The sequence below is a fragment of the Phymastichus coffea genome, unplaced genomic scaffold (genome assembly GCF_024137745.1).
Source record: "Phymastichus coffea isolate CEN01 unplaced genomic scaffold, Cenicafe_Pcof_1.1 PCOF00133, whole genome shotgun sequence".
In the NCBI taxonomy this organism is placed as follows: Eukaryota; Metazoa; Arthropoda; class Insecta; order Hymenoptera; family Eulophidae; genus Phymastichus; species Phymastichus coffea.
In genome coordinates this window covers 339,539-351,818 of record NW_026706944.1, presented here as the reverse complement: position 1 = coordinate 351,818, position 12,280 = coordinate 339,539, and the positions used below count along the sequence as shown (strand labels likewise).

Sequence of the window (12,280 nt, the reverse complement as noted above, 5' to 3'; positions counted from 1 at the left end):
AAGCGATTTTTATTAACAATATCCTAAAGACCAGACGTTCAATCGACCTGAAAATATGCACAGACTATCTTTGTATATCAACTATAAGCTTTCAAACGTGCAAACAATTACATTTAATTTTGATTTGGATATGAACTGCTTTCTATATCTAATACCGATATTATATCAAAGAAATGAACTGATCTACCTTGATTTGTAAATTATACTAAATAATAATAATAATGCTTGCACTCTAGGATACGAGTACCTAGAGAAAGAACGTGGTACAATAATTACATTGAGCGACATCAATCGAAGAATCATTTTCGTATGTTAAATTTTTTAAATTTGTTGCCATTCTTTACCAATAAGAAAATCAGCCATTAAACAAACCTCACTACTTCGCAAAATAATAAATAATTTAATGAAAAGAGATAAGTTACAACTGTAAAACATTCCCTTCTCTCGTCGAAATAATTACGTAATTTACGCTATACAGAATCTAATCCGATGCTACAGTTCAGCTTGAAGCGAAAAATAAGGTCTTTAGGTGTTTCAATTAATTACTTGTTTGAAAACTTAGTGCTTAAAGTAAAGTTGAAAATAAAGTTACTCTATTCTCACAGAAGATTGAGGAAATAACCGGGAATCTTCAAACTTATTAATATACCATCGTGTTATAACAAAATACCTCGTCCAAGCAAAGGAAAATGTTTTACGAATGGAAAAAAGGAACCTTGAATAGAATAAGATCAAGAGGGAATGAAGAATAAACTTTAAATTCTCTTTGAAATAACATCAAGGCAGCGACGACTATACGATACTTGGCCGGAAGAAAAACTTTACTCGAGGCGTGCGCGCGCGAGTGAACGCTGCAAAAACTTTGTGAAACCAATCTCACTGTCTTCGCTCTGCTCGCTTATGGGAAATCCGTGTTGATTACTTCGACCTTTGAACTCCTAGCCTTTTCATTTTTATTCCTTTTCGCAGTTATTAAAATAATTTTTAATCAAAAAATTCGAATTGATGAATTATGTAACAGATTTTAATCAAAACTCAATTTAAATACTCTCATAAATTAGAAAAAACGACAAGCCCAAGTAATTATTACTACATTAGTAACGTCACTCAACATCAATTTCACTCAATTATTAAATCGACGTAGGAAATACGACTTCTCATAAATAAGACAAGTCAGTCAATTTTCAAAGAACCAAAATACTCAGACCACGTCAAGCCTTTGCAATTCAAATTCAATTCGACAAGCAATAAATCATTCAACCATTTCCTCGCAATAGAGATTCTCAGTCCTTTATATGGAACTACAACAAAGGAATTCGCCGACAAAAATCGGCTCCGCAGTTGAACGACACAAGAATCTTTGTAACAGCATTATCCGCTTGCGCAATAAAAAACGACGGTTGCGTTCAAAGAGATTAACCATCGCGAAATCCTCGGCATGACCACTAGCTTCCAATTCAATTCCAAAGTCGCAGTCGATCGCCCGCTCATAGTCCCCACCGCCGCCCTTCCTTTTGCATTCACTGCGAAATATCTAGTTTGATGGTACATTTTGCTTTTTATTGAAGAAAAATATCGAAGAAAAAACGAGTTCAAGTAAATCTTTTCAAACACTATTTCATTTTCATTGACGAACGAGTGCATTTTAAGGTTGATTCAGATGTCGAATTAATTAATTCTTGATGACGTTGAAAAAAATTGCACTGCGTGTGCGAACGAACAATAGCCGTAAGCCGAGGAGCAATTGCAATAGAAAAAAAAAAAGAATAGCGAGAAAACTATTGCGCGCTCGAAATTGCCCATGAAACTGCGCTATTACAGCGAAGTCGAGCTCAAAATTAGCAGTGAGCGCGCACGTCTTCTTCACTCTCCGACGGGAAACTCATGCCCCCTCTTCTCGTGAGATTTCGCGGATCAGCTTCGGAAGGTGAGACGACGAGAAAAAAGTTAAGTCCAATAAAGCGCACGTGTGCGTTTAGAAAAAAGCGCGGCCAAGTCAATGCCGCAGCGCCAAGTTTCTTCTTTCTTCGGGCTTAGCTGTACGGAGATAATGAAAAAAAAAAGCGGAAAAGGCCCTTCCTCGACTCAGTACTTTATTGAATGAGGAAAAGAAGTCGGGGACCAAGTTTCGCTGTTCCGTCTCTTTGTTGAAAAGTTTTTTTTCCTCCTCGGTGCTGCTCCTTTTATTTTGGTCGAGCTTTTCTTTTCCTTTTCCAACGATTAGCTTGTTGAGTTTCAGCAGCCGTATTTTACGCTCTTCATCTTCTGGTAATGGATATTCACGAAACTGCTAGTGCCACTGATGCTTTATTTTAACATAATTAGCCATTTTAACATATTTCCCATTTTCCTGCGCCTAACTGATTCAATGAGCTTACGTGGATATTGTAGAATAACATTGTATGCTTCAACTTCGCCCCGCAAGCTGATTAGTAAGCCTATACTGTGCTTTGAACAGTTAAATGAAAATATTCTGTTCTAGTATACATTTCAGTCAATGGCAAGTATTTGCCGTAATATACTTCAGCAAATTAACCTGATAGTTCGTTCAGTTTAAAATTTCATTAATGTAAAATTTTCGCCGAATAACTACTGAAATAAGTCTGCGGTACGTAAAATGCTGAGAAATCCGTGATCAAATATATCACAATATAAATGATTCTTTTACGTAACTTTTGGTTCTATATAAATTTATTTGTTTAAAATGGCGTATTTATTGTGCGTCGATAGCGTGGAATGGAGGTGAAATAAATCGTATCGGAGAATTTTCTTTGACGATTTTAACGTAATCAAAATGGCAAAGAGATCATCTGAGCATACATTATAGTTAAAGAGATAGAAATATAAGTCGAGATATTCTGCAATTCTACCTAAAGGAAGAACCATCTTTTATTTCTCTCTCGCTATTCCTCTCTTTGCAGATCGGAAAACTGTAACATAAAACGATGAATTCGACTTATAGATTTAACGTGTGATAACGAATCTTATTCTATGAACTTTTCCAAAATGTTTTAAATCTTTCAAGTATGTGGATGAGTTTAATTTACACAGGATGCGTGCAGGTGCAAATCTGTATCTATGTGCGTGACGTAAGCATGCGCTGATACACGCTGAAATTTCCATTACGCGACTTTTTGCTCTGTGCGGCTGTGCCTCCGGCAAAAGCTCAACTACTCGCTACTCTAGCTATCAAGATTTTGGGAGAAGCAATAGATTATAACTGCCAGAGCGATCAAGACAGATATATAAATGCATACTCTTAGGTGTGTTTATAGGTAGAGCTAAGAGGGGACTTGTCAAAGTCGTAGCGATTAGATTGTCCGTGTGTTCTGAGCGTTTGAAATTACTTTAAAACCACAACGCGTACGATAAATTAGCCTTGAACACGATTACATTCTAACAAATTTCAAACAGCTTATAATAATTAAAATGTTTCAATTCAAAATTAAATATCTGTAATCTCGCACGTACTGTCAAATTACTTTGCAGTATTATATCCATGCGAACAATTAATTTCACGTCAATCGATGCGAATAATGCACATTGAATGATATATAATACGCAATATTGAAATTAAGATCATCGTGCTCAAACTTCAGTTTGCGTTGAATTTAATAAGCGCGTCTTTGTTATTTAAAGAAATTAATAAAAACAAATGGGAAAAGAAAATGAAGAAAAATAATTTACAGACACTGGCATATGTAAAAATTCATTATACTTGACGCAGTATACTCTCGTTCAAGAGTGAAGAGGAAAAAATTTCTTCACGCAGAGAGAGCACGCAAAAGTCACTAGTTTTCCACGACGTCGAGGTTGCAGGAAGCGGCAGCAACGCAGTCTAACGAGCCTTGCAGCGAGAAATAAAAAAAGCGCGAATGAAATTTTCACGAAGAAGTTTCAATGTTACTTTCTTTTCCACATGATTTTACCTGCACTTTGTACCAATCTCTCGCACTTTTTTCCTTCTCAGTGAAAGTATTTTTAAAAGGCCCGATGCCTCTGTGAATTTGTATAATGAGTCCAAGTTGAGGGTAAAAAGTCAGACTATTTGAAATTCAATTCGCCCGTGTACGTAAAGCTCAGCGAATTTCAAAGGAAAATGTAGCAGCTGAGTGAGTGAGTGACTGAGTGAGAGAGAGAGAGAGAGAGAGAGAGAGAGAGAGAGAGAGAGAGAGAGAGAGAGAGAGAGAGAGAGAGAGAGAGAGAGTCTTTAAAGGAGTGAATACGATGCCCTTGCACCGTAGAGTTCATTTTCAAGTAATCGTATTTTCTCGTTAAATTTTCCAGCTCACCATCGTATCAAAAACGTTGAACGTACTGGAGCAATTATTAATTAACAGCAAGATAGCGACTGATGATTTATCGTAATATTTTTGCGAGGGCAAGCAATGTCGTTATCGTACATTACCTCTCTAATATTAATACAACAATATTCAGCTTCTCCAAAGCGAACATTATTCCTGCCCCCGCCCCTCATTCACTCCTTCAAAATTGATTTACGGCCTTACACAACAACGCTACACTCAGTCAATCTTCTTAATTCCACAATCGCTTCCATAGATTCATAAGCTCGCAACTCTAACATTACAATTTTAAATTTTCAGAGAGTGAGAGGGGGGAGGGGGTGACTAGAGGCAAGCCGGGCGGCTAAACAAACTGGCAAGTCAATCAATCAAGCAGCGCGCGCTTCGCTTGAACGTCTACGGCGGGGAAAGTCCTCCCTCGCGCGAAACGCTGCGCAAACGAGAAACTGCTTACGTTGTGTTAAGAGTACCAAGCGAGCGAGTACACACACGCGAGGAATGAAGGTAAGGTGGATTATGCTGTCTTCTACAAACGTTTCTGCCTTGCTCATTGTAGCTTTACACTCTTGCTTTGACGCCTCAACTTTGTTGCTTTTCAATTGAAGATTCTTGCGCGATAAAGGGTTAGTGACAAGCTACGCGGTATAATTGCAACACTTAATCAGAGAATTATCCATCTTCTAAGTTAAGGTACTTGAATGCTTACTACGTAAGGACCTTCAATTACTCACTCGGCTACAATATTGGTAATGACCTAGAATTTTTTCTTGTAGAGAAGATTTTCGCTCTACTTCGTTGATATTCTCAAGAGTCAATATTGCCGGCTGTATTGTCATGAATGTTTTCAATAGTGAACGGATTATTCAAGAGTTTGTATTTTCTTTATGCCATTCATTTAATTATTCAAACGAACAGCTCTTTGTAACTACGCCTTAGCACTTCTGATGAGGTTCTCGAAGTATTGAAAATATGATGCTCCAAGAACAATTTGACGTATAAAAAACTAGTAATGAAATAAAATAAACTATTTAAATCAAATGTCGAATGAAGTTGAAAATATATATTTTTTAACTGTGCGATCTATCGGAATTTTTGCGGTGTCTTAGTTTTCCATTATACAATTACGCAATAAAATAAATTTTGTCTTTTCGAAATCGTACGTACGTTGCCACTCGATATGAAAAGATTATTCATCTCCACCTTATGTAAATGTTAAATTAAAAAAAAAAGTGTAAAATGAAAAATCTGTACCTTCCTCAAGCGTACGCTTTCCAGAATATAAAATGATACGGTAACAGGAACATTCATGCTTTGTATAATGCGAAATAAGAAGAGAGGAAGAAAGTAGCAAGGGAGAACAGCACGAACAAATCTGAATTGAAGTCGAATCGCACTATAGGTACGTTCTATCGTTCTTTTCCAACATACCTATAGGGAGCTCCGGGATTTGATATGTAGATGCGCGAAAGCGTCAAGGAATAAGAGGGGGGAGAATGATTTTGCGTAAGACATAGAATGCAACTTCGAAGGAAGGAGTAGAAAAAGAGAGGCGCGGCCCATCGTAAATGGGGGAGATAGAGAGACTGAAAGTGAAAAATTCAATAGTAGATCGCGGTGAAAGGCTACGAGAGAAAAGAAGTAAAAGAAAATGATAGAATGGAAAATGTTGATGAACAGAAAAAGAAAATAAAATGTTAGATATCCGATAAGAAGTAGTAACATTCTTTTCGTCATTTGTAAATAGATATTGAAACAATTCTTCATCCACGGTATTTTGTAGCTACTTTTAAATATTATAAAGGATATTTCGTGATAATTAAGATAATCATTCGTACTTCACATGAATACGTAATTGTTACATTTGAAAATTTTATGTTTTGATAAGTATGATTACTTCGTCCAAACGTTTCATTAAGAGAACAAAGAAAAATAATTCAGATGTTTTAGTTATTCCAGTGTGAAAAAATGATACCAATTAAAATTTTCTTTGGATCAATCGGTCGGCGTAGAAAGTCGTCAACCTCTTATTAAGTTAATTAGTTTGACAAAATCATTCTTCGTTTGGATTCAAGTTACTGAAATAAATAAATAGTAAATATTTTATCTAACAGTAGTAGGACAAAAGTAGCTTGTATATATGTAAACAATGAATTCGTTTTATTCATTAATTAGGCCTCTCTGCCTTATAGAAAAAAAGATATTTTATCAATGTAATTTAAAACTTGTAACTTAAAAAAAAATATTGTCTTACTTTTATGAAACCTCATACAATAACATTTCTTGTTTGCATGTATGAAAAACACGTAAGTTCACAGTCGATTCTCAAGTAAGTACTTCCAGCAAGAAGAATCGTTCGAGCGATACTTCAAAAGCAAAGAAAAGGTGTCCATGAAAGAAATAATCGTGTCAAAAGTATAGGGTAAAATAAAAAATGATTATGAGCGCCAGAATAATAGAAAAGTGTGAAAGTAAATGTAAACAAGATAAAAAAAAGAGGGTGAGTAGAAAGGCAAGCGAGGGGCGAGGGGTATAAGCCGAGAAAGCTGCGGTAACAAAGGAAGAATGTAAATGAGACCGCGAAGGTGGAGAGAAACTCGACGAGAGCGGGCGTGTGTGTAGCTGCATAATGTCGATAGTACCTACGACATTCGCAATTTTCGGCCTCTGGCATAATCACACACGAGCGTTGCGTTTTTGCGCCTTTTAATGAGATTTTTTTCCTCTTGCGCCAAGGAGGGGCAGGCGAGCGCGCAAGATGTAAAACGCTACGTTGAAAGTGTAGAAAATTCTTTCGCTTCCCTGTCCTTCACGTCGCTGTTGGTTTTCCCGGTCCGAGGTAGCTCTTTGTACTTTTAATTACTGGAATGTGCAACATGAGTAAACTTTCTCTTTCCACCTTTTGAAAATACCTAGTGGTTTCGTTGAGAGGCCACTATAAAAATGATATTCCAGGGTGATTTATTTTAATTATTGCTAAAGTCATAGCGCGATCGAGCATTTTGTTACGTAATAGTTATTGTATGATCGTCCATTATTTTACGCTGTTGATTGGTTAGTACAGTTTGTGAGCGCGCTGAATACGTCAAATTAAAAAATTTGTTAAAATGCAATATATTCTTCAACTGAAGAAAATGATATGAAAACAACACATAATTTAGAGAGATTATCCTACAACTGACGTTTTTATTTTATCGTAAAATATCAGTTCGGTATATTTTTTCAAAGTAAGATTTGTCTTAGAAATAATAAAATTCTGAATCATTCTTTATTTCGGTTGACATCGAATTAAAAATAAGAAAATACAAGTTCATCAGGCCGTCCATCCACGAGAATAATAATCTATAATACGAATAAGAGATTAGCAAGATTTAATTAAAAAAGAAGCAATAAGTTAATCAAGTCGAGCAGAACTGTTTCGTGAATTGAATCGGCGCTGATTTAGCGTTGAATTGATGTTCCCCCGGCAAGGGGGAAACAGCACTTGAACAGTTAGCCGGTCGTTTACCAATGAAAACTTCCAAATTGATGCAAAAGCGTCGTTATCTGTCGACCCGAGCCATCAATTAGCAGGAATCCAATATTTTGCCGGTGGCCTGGATTGGCCGGAAAAAACGCTTCGCCCTGAGAATCCTTCGCTACCACTTGTAAAACGGTCGTTCCTATGGACAGATCACAACTCTCTTCTTGTTTGCGAACTCTGCAAATAATTCAAATCCTGCGCTTCGGTAATGGAAATAAATTGTTCGCCAAAAAAGTTAGATCTATTCTTCTTTTCTTTTTTTTTTCTTGTTTATCGAATTTTATATCGTAACTGTAAGATTTATTTAAATTTGATTGTTTTGCATGGCGTGATTTCCCAAGATACGTAACTAACGAACAAAAAAAAAGATCGACCTTTGTTGTCGTTATTCATAAAGAAAAAAGGGTTAAAAAAGTTTGTACAACTAGTTTAGCTAACGAAGTGGAAGTAATTTTTCACCTAACTAGTTCCTTATAAATCTTCTTGGTAACATCCAGATAGGGTTTCAATTCATCTTCATACTGGCACAGAGCTCCACCAAGAATCAGCATCTCAAAAATACGGAAGATGAATTCTTCTCGTTCTTTGGCGCTGTACAAATTGTATTGATCGCATTCCTCGTCAAGAAGCATCTACATTGAATAAGTGATCAATTAGTACATTCGAACTCAGAAATAATTATTTTTCATTTGATACACTGACCCCTCGGAGCTTATCGGAAATCGTAAATCCATCGACGTATGTGTCACATTGCTTGTTAATTAGTCCAGAATCTCGGACAATTTTGTTGGCAGGATCAAGTAATTTGTCAAAAAATGACGTATTTAATACCGTGCATGGAACAGGAGTAACTTGAACCGAGGCCGCTTTGATGCCTGAAAGCATTAATTTTTCTTTTTGCAGAATTTACGACGCCATTTCTTTTCGAACTTCATTTGAGAGGAAATCGACAGTTTTGGTCTATAAATATTATCTCATCGAAAACCAATCATGCGATAGCAATAACGGCCGATACCTTTATTGACCCACGAGTCTCCTTGCTTGAGCAATAAAGAGCAAACGACCTTCTGGTCCTTGAAAAATTTCTGGAATTAATGGTCATCAATATTAGGAAAAAAGAACTTTCGAGAAGTAAATAATTAATTTTAAAAATGAAATAAAATCACTCACTTCTGCTAAATGATACTTATTGTACGGCTGGAATGGCTGATTAAAGCAAAAATCTTGAATACTAATGTTGCCTTGCAATCCCCTGAACAATAACAGTTGACACGATATTTACAACGTTAAGCTGTATCGATTTTCTTTCGAAAAATTCGGAGAACCATAATGGGAAAGGTAATGCTTACAACTCGAGCTTATTTGCAACTGGTAAACAATAAAAATATTTATAATTACCATTTCCTAAAGTAGTGCTGAGTGTCTTTATGTTCGATTCCCATGTAGTGCCTGGGAACGAGCTGTACGAACGTGTAGTCCGGATCGAGCTCCATTTTCAAACAAAGCCCGGGTTACCGCGGTAACCACCTCGGCAACGATCACGCGTATATTGCCCCTCCCCTTTCTCCGCTGATGCGACTATCCTTATAGACTTTACCCCCGAGCAGTGATCTCTCTCCCTCGTTCTACTATGCTCTCAGCAAATGAATATTTTCTCCTTTGTTTGGCGAGCCCGCAATTTGAGTTTGATTGGGTAATTTTCCGAAAAATCGTTTCCTGTCTAGTTGCTGATTCTTCCTCACTGTGCACGTCGTCGCAGCTACATTAATGAAATGAGGCTTGGTTTTTCTTTTAAAAAGGTAATAATTCGCCCGCACTGCGTTTCAAATATGCTATGACAAAGAGCACAGCGACTTATTCGTAATTAAGTTTTATCTCCAGCAGCGACGCTTACAAACAGCTTTAAGAGAAGACGCGCGCGAAACTTACTACGAGCAAACAAGTGCGAACTACACTTACGCCTACTAGATACAACCATTTATTTAAAAGATTTATCGCTTGGTCTAACAATGTTGGGTAGCATAGAAAACAATTTGCCAAGTAAATTCAAATTTAGCGAATGTCGCATCGAATTGAGCACTCGCAAAGGAATGAATTGCTAATTTAACGGGGAAGCTCGTCCTGCGTTTGAAATATGCATCCTGCCGTACGCAGATTTTGCAATCTTATCGCACAATGACTCGTCGACAATCGACCTGTCGTCGGACAACGGCGATTGGCTGAGATTGGAGGCGCGCGGCTGCAGGCCGAGCGGTGATTCTGCGTCGGGAGAAGTATAAGTCGCAGCAGCATTCTCATTTGGAGCCAAGTAAGGCGCTCGGCGTTCCGCGCGCACTCGACGTCGTCAGCAGAGATAATTCTGACGAACAATGGCGCCCGCGAGACTTCTTATACGCGACTTGCAAGCCTTCTCTCCCCTTGGACAATATTCGCTAATAGCTCGATTAGCCGCACCTGACTGCGCGCCGCCGCCGTCGCCGTACAGGCCCGGCGGATTATTTCTTTCGCGAGCGCTTCTTCGGCTTTTCCCTTCGCGATGAGTTTCTCATACCTTCGGCTTTTATCTCCCCGCTTGGGATTTGAGATTGCAGTGCTCGCAATGGTCTCTCTCTTCTAGGGTAAACGTCATCTCGTCCAATGGCGATAAAAGGGCTTGAAAAGTTCGTGGATTCGATTGGCAGTCGGATGACGGATTATCGCTGTGTATTTAATAATGTATTGCAGATTCGGCTAAATGCATTATACTTTTTTCGATCACGATCGCAATTATTTTTTTCAAAATCGTTTTTATCTTGATAAACAATTACTTACGACTATATGTCTCATTAATAATCATTATAGAAATGATACTCAAGAATACCCTTCAGGAAGCAATGTTGATCAATACACCTCATTCTAGCAATCCGTTGAAAATACACCGTCATGTACGTTTAATTTTAATTTTTTTAAATTCCATCACTTCTTAAGCATACAAAATATTAAAAAAATTCTGTAGATTATCCGTGAAACAATTCAAGACAACTTCTGTGGAATGAATATTGAACGCTTTCCGTTGTACTTTGAAATGACATTCAAACGTGACATCGAGAAATACGACTACTCCATTACTTAAGGGAGAGTTTAATCTGTCTTGCCTTTCTCGAGAGAAAGGTTCCATTCAATAAGAAAACGTAGTGCATTTTTTTCATCACTAATCGTGCTGGAAAGTTCCAGACGATATTGCTAAGAGAAAAGATAGTCCTTGAAATGTATTTTTATCGAAAACTGGTTGATAAAATATTACGGAATTGATATTAATATTGTTATTCAACAAGATGACATCTCGAATAATTATAACAGTAAGTTAGGGAATCCGATTGACTATGCAAGGAAATTTGAACATCGAGCATAAACCATAGCCCTTATTCCCAAAACGCTTATACACAACCTAACTTTCGAGAATAACATTAGCTAACAAGTTTGATTGCATTTACAGATCGCATTTATTAATACATTATAAACGTTGATCGACCAACATTTCTGTTATAATTATTGAATTGGAATATTTTTTAACGTAATAATGAAGCCATTCACAAAAATAAGATAAAGTCAAAGTTAATTATTTCACAAGAATTGAATACGTATTATTTTATTGATGAGATACATTCGGAAAAAATGAAAAATCGACGTAGTCGCATAAATAATTAGGCTTTCACTAATTTTCACTGACACGAAAATACATATAATTTAAAAAATTAATTAGTTTCGGTCTGTAAATATAATTTCATCCCGTCAACCAGCGTCGAAAGTAATTTTAACATTAATAACGGACTAAAACTCGTCAGACTTCACTGAGAGCATTTGTGTGTCAAAGGAGAATTCCAATTCCAAAAACTAATAGCAAGAACACGTCCGCATCCGGTGTAGCGCCATTGCTGGACACGCAAATTAACGTGCAATGTAGGCTTTAGGTAAAAGCCATCTGCCGCGGTTGGCCACGCGCTCACCTCAAGCATATATATGTATGCTTATAGCGCCGTGTGCCTGTCGCACACAGTGGGAAATTCGGTCAATCCCACGAGGAGCTCGCGATATTTCGCGCGCTGGTTTATTGATAAGCGCGCAGAATGCCGCGATTCACGGGCGCCGATTCCTTTAGGAATTTTCCACACGGCGATATGTGCCTCTCGTGATTTTTATGCCAACACCCATAGTCATTTATAATGCAGGATATTTCAACGATACACCAAGAGTGTTACGCGCGGAATGATTTTTTCGCACGAAACCGTCGGGGTTAGCTAGCTTAAGCGCGCGAATTTTTCTTCTGATATATCCAGTCGTATGTTTTTCATTTCCTTTTTTAAATTATTTTTCAAAATTCTATTCGGAATGAACTCTTCGTGCAAACATCATTCAAAAAAATGACTGAGTGAGAAAGAAAAACAGTTTAATTAAAAAAACGACACCGCAAACGTTC

At 37.3% G+C, this 12,280-nt stretch overlaps 1 protein-coding gene across 1 annotated transcript; it reads right to left on the bottom strand.

The window, feature by feature from the left end:
- Nucleotides 1-7,802: 7,802 nt before the first annotated feature.
- On the bottom strand, nt 7,803-9,317 carry LOC131671702 (cilia- and flagella-associated protein 300-like). The gene is made up of 6 exons (XM_058948322.1): nt 9,223-9,317; nt 8,995-9,076; nt 8,840-8,909; nt 8,527-8,699; nt 8,284-8,456; nt 7,803-8,001 (listed from the first exon to the last, which is right to left on the bottom strand). Exons 1-6 carry the CDS (start codon nt 9,315-9,317, stop codon nt 7,806-7,808), a joined length of 789 nt encoding a protein of 262 aa, XP_058804305.1. The 3' UTR covers nt 7,803-7,805.
- Nucleotides 9,318-12,280: the final 2,963 nt, after the last annotated feature.